The 21517-nt window shown below is 39.3% G+C and overlaps 1 protein-coding gene across 7 annotated transcripts; it reads left to right on the top strand.

The window, feature by feature from the left end:
• The first annotated feature begins 35 nt into the window (after positions 1-35).
• Positions 36-20656, top strand: PRKAB2 (protein kinase AMP-activated non-catalytic subunit beta 2). Of its 7 annotated transcripts, none has more exons than XR_012918145.1 (9): positions 36-172; positions 415-601; positions 4345-4511; positions 5326-5419; positions 5637-5757; positions 9633-9766; positions 10412-10480; positions 12770-14144; positions 14335-20656. XR_012918145.1 is itself a non-coding variant. In XM_076000042.1 (9 exons), exons 2-9 carry the CDS (start codon positions 446-448, stop codon positions 12787-12789), a joined length of 798 nt encoding a protein of 265 aa, XP_075856157.1. In that variant the 5' UTR covers positions 36-172; positions 415-445; the 3' UTR covers positions 12790-20656. The 7 variants fall into 7 exon arrangements, 3 of the variants coding, with proteins under 3 accessions (XP_075856157.1, XP_020139982.1, XP_075856156.1); XR_012918148.1 differs by having other exon boundaries at positions 12770-14515; positions 15410-20656; XR_012918147.1 differs by having other exon boundaries at positions 12770-14515; positions 15095-20656.
• The last annotated feature ends 861 nt before the right edge of the window (positions 20657-21517 follow it).

Genomic DNA, 21517 nt, shown 5'->3' with positions numbered 1-21517 from the left:
CTGGGGACGTGCAAGGGGCGGGCCGGCGCCGCGGGCCTTGTAGCCATTTTAGGAGGAAACCCGGATCGCTCGCCCGGGGTGCGGCTTCAATTTCAACAACTTTATTGGTGGCTTGGTCCGCAGAACAGCCACAGCGCCGGTGACCAGAGGAGGAGGGAGCGCTTCGCCGGAGGTGATTGGGCTGGGGGCGCCGGGGCAGTGAGTGCGGGGCTGTTCCCGACAGCGGCTTCCTGAGCTTGGGGCGGCGAGGGGGCCTGGGCATTCGCGGGCATTTCTGCAGGCCAGGAGGGAGGGGACCCGGGGCACGGCTTCCCCGGAGCGGGGATTTCCCTTGCCGGGTCCCAGGGCGCAGGGGCGGGGCCGGGGGCGCCCCTGACGCGGCGGCTCGGGGGTTCCCCGCCCTGTGGTTCCCAGCGGCAGGTGGCCCCCGACACGAGCTGCAGCCATGGGAAACACCACCAGCGACCGGGTGTCCGGGGAGCGCCACGGCACCAAGGCTGCACGCGCCGAGGGCGCCGGCGGCCATGGCCCGGGCAAGGAGCACAAGATCATGGTGGGCAGCACCGACGACCCCAGCGTCTTCAGCCTGCCCGATTCCAAGGTAAGCGTCCCCGCGCCCGGCTGGGGGCGACGCTGTAGCCTTGGTTTCGGGCTCCCCCTCCCTTTCTTGGTTCTTTCTCACACTGATTGATCTGGGTTACGGTTTTTTGAATTAAAGGGATTTTCCAGGGACAGAGGTGTTAGATGGTAATTCCTCTGGCGGTGTTGCCTCAAAATCAGATAAAGAGGCGGAGTTCTTGTTTTCCTGGTGTTCCGATTGATCTGTGTTGGCCACATTTTTTAGCATGGGGACAATAGACACCTCCCCCAGACCCATCCTTGGTTTCCCTAACATGCCCGGGTGCCCTATTCTACAGTGCTGCTGAATTTATAGGTGTAAGCCCTGGTGGAAAACTTCAGAGGTTAGGTTGCGTGAGCCGCTTACCTAAGTAAGTGGTAGTTTCTCCCCTTTGCTCTGAGCTGGCTAAATGAATTTCTTTTTCCCGAAAATTTCTGTGTATCGGTATCATTTTTGCCCTTCTAGGAGCTCTGCGCTTGTGGTCTTCTTCTTTGGCTGTGAGCATCAGCCACTTGCTTATTTGAATACTTTCTCCTAGTCTTGGGGATCAATAAAACATCATTTGGTTGACTGCTCAATTTTTGTCCTATACTTTATAATTGTGGTGGCTGAGGCTGAGCTTCTTTCACACCCAGCTACTCCTCAAGTGGGAGAGCAAATGATTCCAGGATTTTTCCAGTCTCGGTAGTACTTCAAAATGTTGCCATGGCTGGAAACAACAACCCACAGCTGCCCTGAAGACCTTGCTCTCATTTCCAAGGACTTTCAGGAAAACGGCACCCTACATGTTCACCCTACAGAAAGGACAGATGGAGCTGACAGCAATGTGATTACCACCCTAATGTTTCTAATCGCTTTTAGAGCTGTCAGCATTAAATACACTTAATTCTTCCAGATAGGCTGAGTGGGTGTAATAGAAAACTGGAGGGATTGAGGAGATTGGGGGGTGTTTGATGTTTCCTATCACTTTATCACTTCCCATCAAACTGGGCTTTGCCACATTGGTAACATGTGAAATTTGGATTTTGCGGTTTATTTTCTTGGATCCCATTGAGAACATAATCACAGAGAAGTGAAAGTGATTAAAAGGAGCATTTCTTGGGATTTCTTCTCCATTCCTTTCTTCCCTCTCCCACTTCAGGACTTCTTCCTCATTATTTGGGCTGTCTACCCAGCCATCTGAATTTACTTCCTCGGGGCTTTCTCAAAGTGATCAGCCTCATTGTATTTTTATCCTTTTCCAACATTGATGACTCAGGATTTAAGTACAGTGTATTTGTCAAACTGTGACTGCAGTAATCGGTGTCCTGAATAAAAGCCAGATTGCTCTGTCTGAATTGGGGCCTATTTTGGATCATTCTTTCTCCCTCACCTCAGTCTTGCCATTTGCGAAATAAGAAAGTTGGTTCAGATAATTCCTAGGGTCTCTTGCAAATCTAAAACTTTGTATTTCTCAATCTATCTTCTTTACTTCTAATTCCACATCTTACTTAAATACATGGTCAAACTGTAACTCTAATTGTTGTTTTGCCTCTTTTCCTGGTAGTCTTGCTGACTGTTTAACTTGGAGTAAACAATCTTTCTGCTAGTCAGCTGCATTCATTCCTACCACGGAAATGTCATGTCATAAGTGGAAAGGCTTTCCTCCAAAGCGAGGCATATTAATAGTTTGTAGCTTGTTCAAACTCTAACCTGAAAATCATAAGTCATAAAATTAACTGATAGAAATAGTGGCAGAGGGGCCTACATTGCTTTGAACACTGGCCTTTTTCAGTGGACTAGTTCAGTGGTTCTCAATCCTGTGCACATTAGAATCACTTGAGATTTGTGTTACATACTTTATGGAAGATTTGAAACATTTACAAAGTAGGGGGAACAGTATAATGAACTCCATATACTTGTCACCCAGTTTGAACAATGATCAAATCATGAATGAATGTATATCATCTATCTATACTCTAATCCACTGTCCTCCCATCAGTTATTTTGAAGCAAATTCCAGACATTCTATCAAATATTATTTTATCTGTAATATTTTAGAATATACCTCTAAAGATGAGTTTTTTCCTTTATTTTAATATAATCACAGATCATTATTATCTGGGAAGCTTTTTATTTTTTTTTATTTAATTTTTTTTTTTTTGGGGGGGAAGCTTTTTAAAAATAGCTTTCCAAAGTCGGCACAGTAGCTCATGCCTATAATCCCAGAGACTTGGAGGTTGAGGGAGGAGGATTGCTTAAGATCAGGAGTGCAAGGCAGGTGCCTGGGCAGCATAGCAAGACCTCATCTTAGGGGAGGGGGAGGAATTTAAGTTAAAAATTTAAAAATTAGGTTCCCAGATCCTATATCTGAATCAGAATCTGAGAGTTTTTCTTAGGCATATGTAAAAGTTCCTGTAATTCTAACGTAGCCAGTCAGGCAAGAGTGCATTGCTCTGAGAATACGGAGATCAAGATTTTCTCATAAGCCAATTCTTATGTAATGTGAAAGTCCCTTCAGTTCTCATTCTGCATTTACTTTGGATTATGCTGTTACTAATGTCTCCTACTATCATTTTGAGGATATTGAGAGACAGTATGGAAGGTAAACTACCTCAATCCTCTTGAAAAGAAAGCCCAAATGAATAAGCTAGTCCTTTTTTTTAACCCACATTATTTTATTTGGTAATATTTTGACTTAATACTGTACAGTCTTATTTTTACATATTTACCAAGGCCAGTTAAGCCAGTCTAAAGCAGGGGTCAGCAAACTTTTTCTGTAAAGGGCCAGATAGTAAATGTTTTATACTTTGTGGGTCATAGTCTCTGTCACAGCTACTCAGTTCTGCCACTGTCATGGGTACACAGCTGTAGATAATAGGTAAACGAATGAGTGTGGTAGTTTCCCAATAAAACGCAATAAAAGCATCTGGCTCACCAGCCTTAGTTTGCAAACTCCTGGTCTAAAGGATGGTAATGAAAACAAACTTATTAAGGAGTTAATTTATTTCAGAATCCTACAAACCTCATTTGATAATGGAACTGCTTTTGTTAAAGGAAGCTGTGTTTTTCATCTCTTGCTCCTCAGAGCTCCATTCCTATTCCTGAAATAATTAGTATAAACCTGGCATAGGAGAGCAAATAAGATTTCTTAAGTATTTCTCTAATTTTAAATAATCAGTGATCTGATTTAAAAATTTGTAATGTCCCTTTTTCTATTCTATTAGCTGAAATAGAGTTTATGAATTCCTTATGAATTTTGATATCTCTAATTTCCATTATAACTGATAATGGAAAGCTGTTCATATTAACCTATAAAAATATATATGGCTAACTTAATTAGTTTTTATGGAGCCATACTTTGTCTTCATATTTTTTTCTCTTAAGAGAGGCTCAGAAGTATATCATAAATGCCTGCCTGAGTTAAACTGGAAATAGGAAGTAAGGATTTTTTGTTTTGTTTTTTTAAAAGGGAGATCCTAAGGCTCTGAAATTATGAGTGATGTATGCACCCTCCGAAGTTAGGCTATGATTTAGACAGTGGTTGAGCATGAGCCATTTAACCGGTTTTGGTCCTAGATGAGTTCTTTTTCTATAGTTTGTTCAAAATCTGTTTTAGTTGCAAATTTTAGGATTTAAATCCTTAGCTGAAGCCTAGCACCCTTCTCTACTCTAGGGAGGAAAGTGACCTTTTAAGAATTCTTGGGTCACAATTTATTCGAGGGATGACCTACTCCTTCTTACAGCTTCCTGGGGACAAAGAGTTTGTATCATGGCAGCAGGATTTGGAGGACTCCGTAAAGCCCACACAGCAGGCCCGGCCCACTGTTATCCGCTGGTCTGAAGGAGGCAAGGAGGTCTTCATCTCTGGTTCCTTCAACAATTGGAGCACCAAGATTCCACTGATTAAGAGGTGAAGACAAGTGTCTTGGTTGAGTCTATAGTGTCTAGGAATAGAGACTCAGCTACTCAGCTGGACTGCTTTTGTCCACCTGCTAGAGAATCATTCTAGAACATGCCCTGTGACCACTTACTATCTGTGGAATTTTTTTATTTTAACCTCATAGTGAGTCAGAGATGTTTTACCACTTTTGATAGAATTATTATTGCCTCAGAGGGACTTATAACAGTTTTGTGGATACATTCTTTGGGACCGTGTTACACCTTTCTATGCTTGTGGGAGGTCCTCTGTAACTGGCTGAGTCTTGTTTGTCTGACTTCACTAAAGCAAAACACATTGTGAAATTCTTGATAGTAATGTGATTTGTTGCCTGCAAAGCAATAGTGAATTCTTTAACTGGTTGTCAGAATGGCCCTTTGTATGGTAGGGCATTTTCCAGAAAACATTCACCAAAATAGGGAAGGAGTACCTTGAGGCACTTCTGTATCCTGAACCTACCCGTTACCTTATTTATACTTGTGATGAGGAACCTACTCTACTGAAGCAAAAATAGTTGTACTAAGGTGAACCATTGGGAGGATTAATGTCTTTATTATTCTTTTCCAGATATTGATTAAGAACTAAGGTTGTTAGGAGGGGCCAGTAAATGCATGTGTAGTGTGATTTAGAAAAGGAGAATGGGTTTATAAGTTATTTTTCACACCAAGGGATACAGTGGCTTAGGAATATGGGAGGTCATTGGTATGCACTGTGATTGCCACTTGGTTTTTACATTCTGTCTTCTAAAAGGACTTTGGCATGTTTGCCCTTCTATTTTCTTCTGTAGCCATAATGACTTTGTTGCCATCCTGGACCTCCCTGAGGGAGAGCACCAATACAAGTTCTTTGTGGATGGACAGTGGGTACATGATCCATCAGAGGTAAGGCCTTGATCTCCAAGAGTAAATATTGACTCAGTCTCATTTTAGCTGTTAGGATTGATGGGCAGCAGCTCCCCTACCCTGGAGGATTTCCTTCTTGATAAAAAATGGAAGGGCTGAGTATGATCATGTTTAACTTTTAGTAAAAGAAATAAGTTGGATGAAAGAAATGGATTTGAAAAGGGGATTCAATAATTTTTTCTGTTGACTATTGCAGCCTGTGGTTACCAGTCAGCTCGGCACAATTAACAATTTGATCCATGTCAAGAAATCTGATTTTGAGGTGTTTGATGCTTTAAAGCTAGATTCTATGGAAAGCTCAGAGACATCTTGTCGAGGTAATTTTGTAGTATTTGCTCTTTTGTGCTGTGTCTGTCTTGAATGCATGTTGCTTCCCAAAAGTTATTTTTTATTTTGTTTTGTTTTTCTATTTCTCTTCAGGAATCTTCTGAATCCTACACATACCTTTCTCCTGCAAACATTTAGATCCCCTTCTTTGTGGCAAAAAAAATCTCAGTCTAACGTATTTTATTTCAAACTTTTTAACCAGGATCTACAGTAGGACATTTGTTTTACATTGCAACCCAACACACATACATATATAAACTGTAGAACAAGTCTCAGGGTACAATATTTGCCTTGATTACAGGTGATAGACTCTATTTTCTGTGTTATCTTTTATAACCCACTAATAGGCTACAGCCTATTAGTTTGGAAAGCTGTTTGTAATAATTCAAGTTTTCTGTTGACTTTTGGTAGCATCACCCATCAGAGGCTAGATGTGCGTGGTTTTATATTGTTAACCTGCCTCAGCTAAATCTTGCCATTTAAGAGAGCTCAGTTGGCAGTTTTACAGTTTTATGAGGCCCCGTAAGCGTGAAGAAAAAGGGGTTTTAAAAAATACCACAGTTCATGCCGGGCGTGGTGGCTCACGCCTGTAATCCTAGCACTCTGGGAGGCTGAGGCTGGTGGATTGATCGAGGTCAGGAGGTCAAAAACAGCCTGAGCAAGAGCGTGACCCCGGCTTACTATAAATAGAAAGAAATTAATTGGCCAACTAATATATATAGAAAAAATTAGCCGGGCATGGTGGCACATGCCTGTAGTCCCAGCTACTCGGGAGGCTGAGGAAGAAGGATTGCTTGAGCCCAGGAGTTTGAGGTTGCCATGAGCTAGGCTGACACCATGGCACTCACTCTAGCCTGGGCAACAAGGTGAGACTCTGTCTCAAAAAAAAAAAAAAAACCACAGTTCTTTTGTATGTAGTTGAAATTTTGTTTTTAGTTAAAAGTTCCCTGGTAGGGGAAAAGGCTTATATACTTTTATTTCTTCTAATATTGTTTTATCCAAGGCCTTCATCTCTTCATTTACTAACCACATTCATAGTTATTGTTCTGTTACTTTACAATAAGAACTATGATTGTCTAAAAAAACTGTGTGCTGTACTCCTAGTTAGCACACTTCTCTCTTGTGAGTTCAGAGCCTGCCTCTGCTACTGACTAGTTTTGTCATCATGGGTTAAGTCTCCCAACCTTTTTGCTTCTGAGTTTCTTCACAGTAAAATTGGGAGCTTAAGACTCTCAGTGATTCTTAGCAGAGAATCTCAGCAGAAGAGGCATGGTACTTTAAGTGGAGCATGTTCAAATTTCAGGGCAGAAGGGTAGCTTATTCAGTTTCTAATAATTATTTGTAAAGGAAATATTTGAAAATATTGTTGTCATTATCTAAGAAAGTTAAGCTGAACACTATTGGTGGGGCAATGATTTTTAAAGAGTTTAAAAACACTGAATTAAATTATGAGGCCACTTGACTAAATTTTTGTATTATATGATTCTGGGAAAGCAACCAATGAATAATAGGCATGTAATTCTAATTATATAGAGAGAGGACTAGCATACTTGTGATATTTCTTTCTTCCTTCTTTCACTCAATTTCCTGATTCACTGATGTAATGCTTATAATATATTTTTATTAGGAATCTACAGATAATGGGTTTTAATCTGTACTCATCTGCCACTTAGCCATGTGCTTGACTTCAGGCAAATCATTTAACAAATGTGTAGTTTTTTTCCTGATGAACAGGGTATAAAAGCTGTTCTGTGTACTTCCTAAGGGTGTTTTGTGGATCACATGACAAAATAACTGAAAATACTTTGAAAACTTTCAAATTCTGCATATTCTTAAGATATTGTTTAATATCACAAAATTATGGCTACTTTTTTCTTTCTTTTGCCTCAAAAATAAAATTATTTTAGCTGACATAATTGTACATACTGCTATAGTGTAATGTTTTGATACATGTATACATTGTGTAATGGTCAAATCAGGGTAATTAGCATATCTAGCTCCTCAAACATATTTCTTTGTGGTGAGAACATTCAAAATCTTCCCTTCTAGTTATTTTGAAATATACAATGCATTTTTGTTGTGTATATTCACCCTACTATGCAATGGAACGTCAAAATTTAGTTCTCATAATGAAATAGTTATTATTATAAAATCTTTTTCACTGGACACTATAGAAACATTAAAATTTTTTAAATTAAATGTCATCATAATATAGCTCTCTTCATTTTTGTGTATTTTCTTCTATTCTTGTCTGAATACTTTCTTCCCTTTTTTGAGATACAGTTCACATACCATTTGTATAATTCTGTGATTTTAGTATATTCATGGAATTCGGCAACTATCACCACTGTTTAATTCTAGAGCATTTTTATCACCTCAAAAAGAAGCCCTGTGCTCATTAACAGTCACTTTTCCATTCCCTCCTTCCCTCCACCCCTGGCAACCATACATCTACTTCCTGTCTTTATGGATTTTCCTATTCTGTACATTTCATCATTAAATGGAGTCATACAATATGTGGTCTTACATGTCTGGTTTCTTTCACTTAGCATAATGTTTTCAGGGTTTATCCATGTTGTAGCAAATATCAGAACTTTGCTCCTTTTTATGGCTAAATAAAATTCCATTGTTATAGATATACTTTTTTGTTTATCAGTTCATTAGTTGATAAACAATTGGATTGTTTGCACTTTTTGGCTATTGTAAATAAGGTTCTTATGAACATTTGCGTATAAGTTTTTTTGTGAACATGTTTTCAATTGCTGGGTCATATGGTACCTTTGTGTTTAACTTTTTAAGGACCTGCCAAATCCTTTTCCAAAGTGGCTGTGCTATTTTACATTCCCACTAGCAATGGGAATGATATGAAGGTTCCAATTTCTCCACCTTTTTGCCAACATTGTTATTGTCTGTCTTTTTGATTATAGTCATCCTAGTGCGTATGAAGTGCTATCGTATTGTGGTTTTGATTTGCATTTCCCTAATGACTACTGTGTACATCTTATATTTACTTCAATCATTGTAGTATTAGTAGTCTTGGCATTTATAACTTTGTTGTCTGTTGCTTAGCTGGAAAAAAAGAAGAAATCTAATCTTGTCACATTGTTTGAAAGTTTACAAGGCATCTTCACTTCCATTTTCTCATTTGATTTCCTTAAAAACATTGTGAAATATGGCCGGGCGCGGTGGCTCACGCCTGTAATCCTAGCTCTCTAGGAGGCCAAGGCGGGCTGATTGCTGGAGGTCAGGAGTTCAAAACCAGCCTGAGCAAGAGTGAGACCCTGTCTCTACTATAAATAGAAAGAAATTAATTGGCCAACTAGATATATATAGAAAAAATTAGCCGGGCATGGTGGCGCATCCCTGTAGTCCCAGCTACTTAGGAGGCTGAGGCAGGAGGATCACTTGAGCCCAGGAGTTTGAGGTTGCTGTGAGCCAGGCTGACGCCACGGCACTCACTCTAGCCTGGGTAACAAAGTGAGACTTTGTCTCAAAAAAAAAAAATTGTGAAATAGGGCAAAGATTATTATTTTTATTTTATGAGGAAACTGACCACAGTGCAGGAATTTGTCGAGGGTCATACAACTGATAAATGGAGCAGCTCTTCCCTGAGCCTAGGTCTTTGACTACTTATCTCTTCTTCCTGCCCCAAATCATGTTGCCATGTTGAGGAACTTCATGGATTATGGCCAGCATGACTCGGCCTTTTTCTTTGGCTACTTTTCAGTAGCCAAACAGGTCACATTTAGGATTGATGACTTTTACTGTATTTATCATAATATTAGCTGCCATGTATTCATAGCTTTTTCCATACATTCTTATTCATTCTACAGCTTTCCCTCATATTTGCATAAATATTTTCCAGACCTTTCCAGCTCACCTCCAGGGCCTTATGGTCAAGAAATGTATGTGTTTCGATCTGAGGAGAGATTCAAATCCCCACCCATCCTTCCTCCCCACCTACTCCAAGTTATTCTTAACAAGGACACTAATATTTCTGTGAGTATCCTGAGTATTACTAAGCCATCTGGGGGTCTCTAGAATTTGGGCCAAAATTCAGTAATCGTAGAGGTTGGGATTATTACCAAGGTTGTGTTGAGATTACAAATCATATAGATATCAATAGCATTACAGATTACTTTTTCTAGGGCTGAGTTGTGGCTTCTTCAGGTACTGGTGTCAAATTCATAGTTGTCTCCTGATCCTAATAAAACCAAGATCAGAGCTATGGATTGCCAGAACCAATTTCTGGACTTCTATACTTACCATTTAAGGATATAGGAAAGAATTACAAAATTTTTTTACATATAATTTACATCTCTAGTCAATCTACTTGATTCCCAGTAAGATTATTTTTATCTCTTAACACAAATCTTGTATTGTGGGCAGGGTTTTTGTTTTGGCTCTATTAAGGAAGATTAGTAGATGTTGAGGCTTAGGATTTTTGCCCTGTACTGAGAATTTTTCTAATTTTCTGTAATGGGATTGTATTATTAATAAATACTAGAATGGGTGCATTATTTTAAAAAGATAATGCATCTGGTTTAGAGTTTCTCAACAGTCCCAAAGAGCTCTGAGAAAGAATGAGCTGTTGGTTTATCTGTGCATTAACTCTACTTGGTGATTTTTTTTTTCCTCTCTCAGTGTGACCCAGCCTTACTCCCTGAGCCCAACCATGTTATGCTGAATCATCTCTATGCATTATCCATTAAGGTAAGTGGTGGTCCTGGCTCTTCCCCAAATGAGAGGGCAAGAGTTAACACATGTTCTCCAGTGATTACTTGCTCTGCTGTTTTACTGAAGCTGAAGCTGGCAGTAATGGTCAAATTATAGAACAGGGGTCCTTAAACTTTTTAAACAGGGGGCCATTTCACTGTCCCTCAGACCACTGAAGGGCCGGCCTGTAGTTTAAAAAAAAACTATGAACAAATTCCTATGCACACTGCACATATCTTATTTTGAAATAAAAAAACAAACGGGCAAAAACACCTGCATGTGGCCCATGGGCCGTAGTTTGAGGATGCCTGTTATAGAAGAACCACCTTATTTTAACTACTGGGTTGTTTTGTTTGCTTTTAAGTCTCAGTCTCTGTATGTGTGTTCTGGCTAGCTGAATTGCCCTGTGATTGAATGGACTTTTGTGCTTCCCCATTTCATTCTGGGGGGCTAAACCTTCATACCACCTACTAAGTTTGAGTTCATAGCAATAGGATTTCATCTGTAGAAAAAGCAGGTTTAACTTCCAAGTTCAGAGAGTGCTTGAACGTGGCATTAAGGCTTCCACTTTTTTAAAGGTAGAATTTTTTTAAGGTGCCTCATTCATATATATCCAAGGCTTTGCATCTCTCCTAAGTACTAGGTAAAGGAGAATGTGACCAGATTTGCCCTGGCCCCTTCAACTCTAGAGTCCTCCTTGGTTTCTCTACTGCTTTAGACTCTGGATTGAAAATATCCATTCTGTTCTGTCTTGTTGTGTCTTTGTGGTTTGTCTTTTGGAATAAAGTTATATAGCTCTGTGGTTATCCAGCTGGGCTGATCAGCATCAGAACCACCTGGGGAGGTTTGTGACAATATAGATTCAGATGCTCGGTCAGAGATTCCGAATAAGTGCATCTAGGATGGGCCCCAGTAATTTTTTTTTAAAGCTGCTTATATTTCTTGGATGTGTAGCTAAATTAGGGAAATCACTGATACAGCAGACTTTAACAAATTATGTGGTAATATATAAAAGTTTTAAAATATATTATTGAATTTAATTGTTATAATAACCTTGTGAGGTAAGTATTATTTTTAACTCCTATTTTATAGATAAAGAAACTAAGGCTCAGAGAAGGTCAGATTGCCAGTAAGTACCAGAGACAGGACTGGTCCAGTCCTTCTATCCTAACTCCATGCTCTTTCCTATATATCATTGTGCCAGGTCTTTCCAAGTAGATCTTTCTCTCACCTGCTCCTTGTTTCTACAAAACTTGCCCTGGAGGTGAATTTTGTTTTACCTGCCTTGCTTCTGTCATATTTAGAATTTGTTCCAGCATACTCCGGCCACAGAATGTTAGCCTGATTAGCATTTGTTGTGAGTAACATGGTACAGGGAAGGTAGGAAGATGCACTGGTTTCTAGATTGGATTTGCTTGGGTTCTTGGGGATCTGGTTGAATTTTGCCTCTAGTAACTGCTCCTTGGCTGTCAATTGATACCCATAGGTCTGCCATCTCTTGTGATACATCCATGGTCTGTAACACAGCCTGGGAAATGGTATCTCTTGCTCTCTTCTTACTGGTTCTGACCCAGGTGAAGGTCTTGATTATTGTGGCTCAGCTTGGCTTTGACGCATTCCTGATTCTCTCAGATTGGGTAGGCTGTTTGGAGTTGATCCATTGGATTGAGTGCTTTCCTAAAGAAAATTTTGGGGTTCACTTTTTCAAGGATACAGGGGGATTCCCAGGTTCCCTACATCAAAGAGCACTTTTTTATTTCACCCCTGGTATTTAATGGAAATTAGACCTTCTTTGGGGCTTAGAAATGGTTTTTCAGAAGGATCATTTCTTTTTCTTCTCATTGCTTTTAAGACTTTCTTCTAGAAATGGATGCCAAGATATTTCTTTCTCTTTTTTCTTTGTTAGTTTTAAACCCAATATTAGAATTTAAAGTGGGGAAAGAAGTGAGGTAAGAGATTATTTCTTCAGCACCTTTTATATGTCAGATACTGTGCCAAATATTCTTATGTAATTATCACAACCACCTTAATTGTAGGTATTATCCTTTGTAATGATGAGGAAAAAAAGACTTAGATTAAGTAGATTACTATCATCCAAGGCCACGAGTAGAATAACAATAGGAGTCAGGATTGGAACTGAAGCAAATTTGATGCCAAAACCAACCTCTTTCTATTGTATCAAACTATGTCTGTTAAAAGTGAGTAACTATGAAGGGCTGATGGCTGGGAAGAGCTGCCTACTGCCTGGACTAATGAATCAGCTGTATATGTTTCTTTTCCTTGCAGGACAGTGTGATGGTCCTTAGCGCAACCCATCGCTATAAGAAGAAGTATGTCACTACTCTGTTGTACAAGCCCATCTGAAAGAATCCCTTCTTCTTCCAAGGATTCAGGAGAAGCATCTCCCTTGCCTTTCTGGATTGAACCAGTCTTATCTGAGACTAGAAGGCTGATTTGCTTTGAGGCTGATATGTGTATTTCAGAGCCTCCAAGTAGGATGCTCTGCTTTTGCATTTGATTGCAGATGAGAGCTTTATGAGTTCATGGAATTTATTTTAAGAAAAATAAGATATATATACATATATATATATGAGAGGAAGGTAAATGGAAGCTTCCTAGCCCCAGCTAGATGCATTCTGTCTGCCTGCGGCTATTCACCAAGACCTGTTTGGGGGAGCTGTAGGAATAACTATACAGGAAGCTTTTTTTCCTAAAATGAAAGAACAGCAAACTCTTAGGATCCTTCTTGGGCAGAGATTCTGTCACTGCTACCTTGGCTTTCCAAGGGATGGACTTGTGTTAGACTGCTGCCCTACTCACAGCTGCCTCATTGCAAGGGTAGCTTTTCTTGCATGGGTTCTCTGTATTCCCAGAGTATGTAGCACAATCTGTATTTTTTGTATGATACTGGATGCCCCACAAGATCCCTTTTCCCTCTCGTTCACATTCTTCCTTTAATAGCCTCCTTCAGATCACATACTTGACCCCTCCCTAACACAAAACTAATTGGGTAAGTGTGACCCCTTTGAAAAGTTATATGGGACCTGACCCACCTCAGAGACTAGGGTTTCCGAAAGGTTTCCTGTTTAGCCTAGCCCAGCCCAGGTCCAGGCCACTTTGTTACTGCTTGTTTTAACTTCTGCTAAAGAAAATATGTCTCAGCATTATTAAAAAGGCAGAATGCAGAAAATCTACTTTCTTGTTTCAGTTTGGTCCCAAGGCTTAGGCTGTATTGGCACATTCCCATAGGTTTTCCCACTAGGGCTGGCCTTGCTTCTATCTTTTCTCAGAGAAGACAGCTCTGAAGGTAAGAATGGAACTAGGGAAAACTTTCATGTCTTTCATCCTTGAAAGATTTTTATGTGCCTGCATTTTTCTTTAATTAAAAAAATGCCTTTCCATTAGTCTTAAGAGACTGCATTGGAGAACTTCAGGCTCTTGATAAAGGGTTCTTAAGATTTTCTTCTCTATCCTAGCCCTCTACAATCTTACATTATTATGGCCAATCCTGTGCACATCATTACACTCAAAACTGTTCCAGGTACAATTTCATTCAACTCATCTGATGCACAGCAGGGTTCCCTTAACTTAAAGATTTATTAAGCCAAGAAGCAAGAAAGTATTCCTGGTTTTCTCAACCTTGAAAATATCATTCTTTGCAGTAAGTATTAATGAAATCATTTGTTTCTTCTGCCTCTTCTTTTAAAAATATTTGATGATGAAAAAAATATTTAATGATGAATTGGGGTCACTGATTTCAATTTTAGACTGAAAAGTAACTAGTCAATCCACTTTTGGGGTTCAGAGATAAAACTTTTTTCCCAAGTATCTGTGGCTCTTCCATTTTACAGATACCAAGTCAAAACATTCAACACTGAAGAGGCCAAACTGTTGATGATTGAGAAACTCCTTGACTGCTAAGTCCCACTACACTGAAAGGGCACCCGCCGGTCAGTCTAGCTACCTCCTGTCTTTTCCACGCAAGGCTGGCAACACAGTTGTCTTTGGGCATGTAGCATTCTTGGATGCCAGGTATGAGGCAATAAGGTGTGGATTCATTATTTTGCTGGGATGCAAATTATTGAAAGCTTTGGTGGTTAATTGCTGAGAGGAAAGACTGCTTTAGCCATCCAAGGCCACCTTCTGCAGCAAAAGGTGTTTGTGGAAAACCTTTTATGGTCCCAACTATTTTTTAAATGACGTGCCATTTTAAAAATCCAAGCCAGATCTTATTCTAACCAAGTTTCAGGATTTACATAGTTTTCAGTTACAGTAGAATTTTATGTTTTTCCAAAACCCATTAAATAAGTGGGCCATTTAGGAGGATTCAGAATCTTGGTTGTTACATGGAGAATTTTGTTGTACTCGTTTTTTGTCAGAAGTATTGAGATGTAATTATGTGTTCATATATTAAAATTTCTACTCCACACAGGTGTATCAGTAGAGTGAGGCAGGAAAATAGATGTCCTCAGTTTCCCTCAGGCCAGAGGCTTCTGTGAATTGGGTCTGGTCCCAATGCCAGTAGGTTTTGGTGCTGGTGACCTTCAGATCTTTCCAATAGGGAAGTGTGCAAAGAGTGTCAGTTTCTCAAGTCCTGAGGTCATCTCTCAGCCAGATGTGAAACAGGAGCCCACCAGCTGGTATAGAACAGGATGGTGAAGAAGAACGGCGTGATGACTCACTTGGCGCTGTCCTTTTTCTGTACTGCTGATTCACCCGTGGCTCTGAGAAGCCCTATCTCGGTCCTTCCTCAAGACGCTGTTCTGGAGGAGAGAGAAGGAAGGTAGTCTAAAGTACAGTTCACTCATCCTTTTATTTAGTTAAAGGGATAGTTTATTTTATGCAGAAGAGAGTTTGGCAGATTTTGAAAATGAGTAAAGGCAAAAAAAATTTTTAGCCTTTTTTTTTTTTTGCCTATCATTTCAGGGTCAAAGTTGGGAGAATAATAAGTCTTCAGGAGGGCCGACCCTTAAAGAACTGCAACATGTTTTTGGGGTTGTGGGGACAAGAAAGAAGAGCAACTGAGTTGAGGAGTGATATTAGGAAGATAAAGGCTTATATAACTCAGAACTAAAAAATATCCTTTTTTAAAAAAACATGAAATCACACATAACATGGTGGTCTTCTTGGATCTCATTGTACAAAACTTAACAGTGTATAAACCATCTTCCCTTTGCCTTTTCTTGTTCCTGTTCTCTACCCTTTCCTCTGTATTTTGCTTTAACTTCCTTTGTCAGGTAGACTTTGCCAGAGTCTCAAATCACACATTACCTAAAACACAGACAGGTTAGTTGTCTTGCTGGTATGGAGAACTTCTACCCATGATAATTAGCTTGCTGTAAGCCTAGTTGACTGGGATGTAACCACTGTGGGCAACACCCCTTAGCCTCAGTGGTATTTTAGGCATACTTTTAAACATATGCTTATATGGTAGCAAATCCAAGAGAAGTTTCTGTGGATCCTGCAGACCCAGGCCCACTCACTTTCCTTCAGTTATTTCTAGTCTTTTGTAGATTTAATGGATCTGAGATAAAACCTTTGAAAAGTATCAATACTCCATATATGCTGCTAAAATGAAGTTAAATTTAGAAAGAAGTGATACCTCCCTACTGAGTTTATATTAATCTGGGCTATAAGTGAAGGAGACATACTAATGATAGAATTCCCTGCTTTTGACTGGGGAAATAGGGCTTTTAAATTTTTGACCTCAACTAAAAATGATATGCAATAGTCTGTGTTTGTATGTGTTTGAAATACATTCTATTCTTAGACGTTTCTGCATCCTCACATTCTAGTAATTTGGGGCATGGGCTTAACAGCAGATATACAGTTCATTCCTGCATTATTCTGATTCATCCTTAAAGCCAAGTTCTTGCTGTCTTCTACCAGGGGCTGCTGGCTCCTGTTACCCAGGGAATGGAGGACCGGGGAGGGGAAGCAGTTAGGGTCTTTCAAAACTCTGTAGATCTAAGCATTTGTCTCTTCTCAAGTGCCAATCACAATTGGAGATTGAAGGACTGTGATTTCTGTAATGAACCCAACTTTTGGAGTAAAAAGCTAAATCTTTCTTAAAATTATAAGAAGGAAGAAAAGATAGAAAAACTCAAGCCTGTTACTTGTAGAATCCAATTATTAGCAAAGGAATCCCTCCAGGATTCTAATTTGGGCTTTGCCTTGATTTGCTTTTCTCAATTGTGCTTTGAAGTGAATAAGCTTCATTAAAAATTAATTTTTTATTAGTACCAACACTAGTTGGTGTTCACTTGAATTAATTGTGTGTAGCACTGTACTTTTGCCGTAAGATTGGTGTGAAATACTAAACACTGTATTTTGTAGGTGTCAGGTTAAATGGTCAATTATACCTACATTAAGTAACATGTTAGGTATTGATTATCTTAGTTCTTTTCTATTTCCCTCAGCAGAACACTGAACCTATCCAGCTTGTGGTTTTAGGACAGCCAAAGCTCACTATTGTTTTAGTCCTATCTCTACACTGGGTCCCATTTATGAAACTTGTTTGAATTTTGGCAAATTGGAGGCTATTGGTTGGTATTACACTGAAGTATTTTGAGTAAGTACAGCTCTGTATCTGTCAGAAATGGGGGATAAGACCATAATTTGAAGGGAATTAAATATGTGAGAGTCTTCTTTTAAATGGTGCTTTTTGTAACCTTTAATACTGAGATACAGAGCTGCTTCTCAGTGTTTCACAAAGGAGTGACATATAAGTATGAATTTTAAAGCTTTTCTCCAAATGTAATTTGTCACTGGACTCTGATATGCCTGAAAGTTACATGATATAACACGTACGAAAATGTGAGTTTTTCCATAAAACTCTTTAATAAAAGTATTATACAGCAATAATATTTGAGTTGTTTATTGATTACTGATTATATTATCAATATCTACCTGCCTTGGTAGTATCAAGACCTAAAGAATGTAAATTGCCAGACAGGCACATTTGAATAAAGTCATAGGTATAGGAGGGGACAAAAGTGATGTCCCTCCATCTGTCACTTTTTCTGTTTCAGGCTATGCCAAGATTAATTACAGGAATAAAAACTCAGTCAATGATTTGATTTTCAGCATTTTCTCTGTACATTTAGCTATCCTATGCCGGGTTAGCTGAGATCTGAGACCCAATGATTTTCATCCCTGACTGCACATTCATATCACCTATAGAGATTCTATAAACATAGTGATGCCTCATCTACCTCTACCCCAATTAAATGGAAATCTGTGGTATGAGGTCCAGGCATCATCTGTGCTTTTTCAGTTCTCCAGATGATTTTAATATACATTTAGGATTGAGGACCACTTATCCTGGACCCTTCCTGTCTCTCTTTGTCAGATTATATACTTAATTATATGTGAAAACAGATTATATACTTTATTCTGACAGCAAATCACTTACCTCTGATGGCCTTCAGGGCCATCATTGTAATAGAATAATTTTTGTTTTCCATCCCTTTATTTCACAGCTTTATCTCATCCTGTTATTTACATAACTGGCCTCTGGACTTTCTTTGCCTAAAGTAACCAAGCTCTCCTATATTTGCTGCTCTGAAGATTCAACTGAGTTGAACTTTCTTAAGGGAGAGAAGAGAATGACAGTGTGCAAGTGACCACAGTGTGAGAAGAATAGGGAGCTAGTGAGAGGGGGTGGGAATGTAAGAAGGGCATGTAAGGAAAACCTGTGGTAGTAGAAATGAACCAGAACAGTTAACATCAAACCTCAATAGCACGGCCAAAGATTGCCTACCGACTAGAGGTGGACAGTGGTGGATATGATATGGACTTACCCTCTGGAAGAACGGTGTCCTAAACATCAGTGCCCTGGTCACTGAAACAACAAAATGGCACCAGCATTTCTCCTGGGCCCAAACATGCATTTGGCATGTGCTTCCTAAAGCATTTCTTACTGCCCCACCCACTTGGTTTGGGGTCTTTTGTTATAGCCCTTCTAACCCTCCTCTCTCCCCTGTATCAACAATTATGTAAGACACAGGTGGTTCAGGAACAGTAGATAGTCATAATGTTTGATATCCAATCAAAGATTACTGGGAGATTTCTACTTCTGGCCAAGACAGAGTAATGGGGACTAGATTTACTGTCCCATCTAAAACAACTAACAATCCAGAAACAAATATATGAAACAACGGTTTTCAAACATTGTCTTAGTCTGTTTTGTGCCGCTATAACAGAATACCCAATACTGGGTAATTTGTAAAGAACAGATTTCTTTCAGTTCTGAAGGCTGGGAAGTCCAAGATTGAGGGCCAACATCTGGCGAGGGCATTTGTACCACATCATCCTGTAATGGAAGGCAGAAGGGCAAGAGGGGAAGACAGAGAAAAGGGGGCCAGATTATGTTTTTATAAGGAACTTACTCCCAAGATAACAAACCTCCATTTACGAGGGCAGAGCCCTCATGGCCTAATTACTTCTAAAAGGTTCTACCTCTTATTACAAGATCGGAAGAATGGGCTCCACATGTACTCACCATCAAATTGGCACTAACTGATCAACATTATGGTGCTCACATGGTAGAAATATTCTCCCGGGATTAGGGGGTTGGGGTGGGGGAGTAAAGTCACAACTAATGGACGTGGTGAGCTTTGTAGAGGGGAAAGGCATGCCTCTAATCCTTCTTGGGTGAGACAAAGACATAAAATGTAACCAAAATGTTTGTATCCTCATAATATCCTGAAATAAAAATAAAAGGTCCTACCTCTTAATACTGTTACATTGGGGATTAACCCTTTGCACTTGGATGTCCAGTGTGGATAATGTCGAGTGGACAATGAGAAAAAAGTGAGTGCAAAGAGTTAAGTTTCCAACACGTGTTTTTGGGGGGATACATTCAAGCCAGAGTAGACATTAAATGCCAAGCCATGAAGGACAATGATCTCTAAAACATGGAAAACTGATGAGGTGAGTCCTTTGATTGCCCCAGTTTACCACTCTGAGATTGCTTCCTAGTTATAACTGGAAAAACTTGAGTCTCCAGCATGGTAAACTGTTGCCTGAGTTGAGAACATGAAGGTCAGAACTCAGAAGGGTTTTTCTTCAGTAGTGGGGAACAGTTAGCCCAAGATGAAAAGCTGTGGCAGACAGAATGGGCTTCGAAAGATGTCTATGTACTAATTCCAAGAATCTATGATCATGTTAGGTTATGTGCCAAAGAGGAACTAAGATTGTAGATGGAATTAAGTTTGCTAATTAGCTAACCTTGAGATGGAGAGATTATCCTGGATTATCTAGTAGTTGGGCCCAGTATAATAAGTGGAAGAGGGAGATTAGAGTCATAGGACAGGAAAAGAACTTGGCCTGCTGTTGCTGGCTTTGAAGACGAAAAAGGACCATGAATCAAGGAATATGGGTACCCTCTAGGAGCTAGAAAAGGCCAGGAAATGGATTCTGTCTGAGAGCCACCAAAAGAAACACAGATGGATTTATTGTAGCCCAGTAAAAGCTATTTTGGACTTGTGAACTAAAGAAATGTAAGATAATAAATTTGTATTGTTTTAAGTCACTAAGCTTGTAATTTGTCACATCAGCAATAGGAAATTAATACAACACTGCTATGGTCTGATCTTAAATGCAAGAACCATAGGATCAAATTGTTTCCAAGTAACTTAAGTATATCTTAGAACAAAGATCAAGAATATTTAATAGAAAGCAAAAACACTCAGCACAAAATGACAAAATTCACCATGTCTAATATCCAATAACAAAATTATGAGGCAGTCAAAGTAATAGGAAAATGAAAACATAATGAGAAAAAAAGATCAATCGAAGTTGACTCAGAACTGACACAGGATAGAAATGTAAGACAATGGACATTGAAACAATTATTGTAATTTTAATCTATATGTTCAAAAAACTGGAGGAGAGATTGAACATGCTAAGTAGATATGTGATATATAACTATTGATATCTATATATGTCTCTATAGATATACAAATATCTATCTATCTGTATCCTGAATGGAACTTTAGAGATTAAAACTACAAATTGTCACAAGAAAAAATACACTGGATTGGATAAATGTTACATTAGACATTGCAAAAGAAAGATTAAACTTGAAGACAGTAAGAACAGAAACTTCATAAAATAAAACAGTGAAAAAAGACTTAAAAATGAATAGCGTATCAGTAAATTGCAGAAAAACTTCAAGTGGTATAACAATTGGTACTACCGTTTGAATGTGTGTCCCCTCCAAAATCCATGTTGAAACTTAATCCCCACTGTGGTGGTATTAAGAGGTGGGGCCTCTTAAAAAGAGATTAGGTCATGAGAGCTCCTCCCTTGTGAATGAGATTAAGGAATTTATAAGAGACATCACACAGAGTTAGACCCTTCTTGCCCCTCCACTTTCTTCCATGTGAAGAGCCAGAAGCAAGGATCCGTCTTGGAAGTGGAAAGCAGTCCTTACCACACACCAATGCTTTGATCTTGGGCTTTCCAGCCTCCAGAACTGTAAGAAATAAATTCCTGTTATTATTTATAACTTGCCTAGTTTGTGGTATTTTGTTATACATTTGTTATACAAATGGGCTAAACAATTACAGTACCCAAAAGAGACAGAAGAGAGAGAGAGAACAAATATTTGAAGACAGTGGCCAAAATGTCCCCAAATTGGATAGAACCTGTAAAGCCACAGATCCAAGTAGCTCAATTGGCCCAAGCACAAGAAATGGGGAGGGGTGACCCTAAACTAAGGCGAAATATCAAATCTCTCAAAACCTATTATAAAAAGAAAAGTGTAAAAGCAACCGGAGGAAAAATGACTAGTTACCTACAAAGGAACAAAGAAAAGGATGATAGCAGGCTTATCATAAGAACAACTGTAAACTGGAACACAGTACAGCAACATCTTTTATTTTTTTTTATGATTCCATTTGTATAACATTCTTTTTTTTATTATTTCAGCATATTATGGGGGTACAAATGTTAAGGTTACGTATATTGCCCATGCCCTCTCCCCCCTCGAGTCAGAGCTTCAAGCGTGACCATCCCCCAAATGTTGCA

Source organism: Microcebus murinus, chromosome 2 (assembly GCF_040939455.1).
Source record: "Microcebus murinus isolate Inina chromosome 2, M.murinus_Inina_mat1.0, whole genome shotgun sequence".
Classification (NCBI taxonomy): domain Eukaryota; kingdom Metazoa; phylum Chordata; class Mammalia; order Primates; family Cheirogaleidae; genus Microcebus; species Microcebus murinus.
The sequence above is the reverse complement of the archived record's forward strand: the minus strand, read 5'-3'. Positions and strand labels throughout refer to the sequence as shown.

Excerpts from the sequence above, each read along its gene's own strand:
- PRKAB2 (XM_020284393.2), top strand. The coding sequence starts at position 446 with ATGGGAAACACCACCAGCGACCGGGTGTCCGGGGAGCGCCACGGCACC. Across the intron at positions 5,758-9,632 it reads CTCAGAGACATCTTGTCGAG|ACCTTTCCAGCTCACCTCCA; the intron begins GTAATTTTGTAG and ends AATATTTTCCAG. Across the intron at positions 9,767-10,411 it reads ACAAGGACACTAATATTTCT|TGTGACCCAGCCTTACTCCC; the intron begins GTGAGTATCCTG and ends TTCCTCTCTCAG.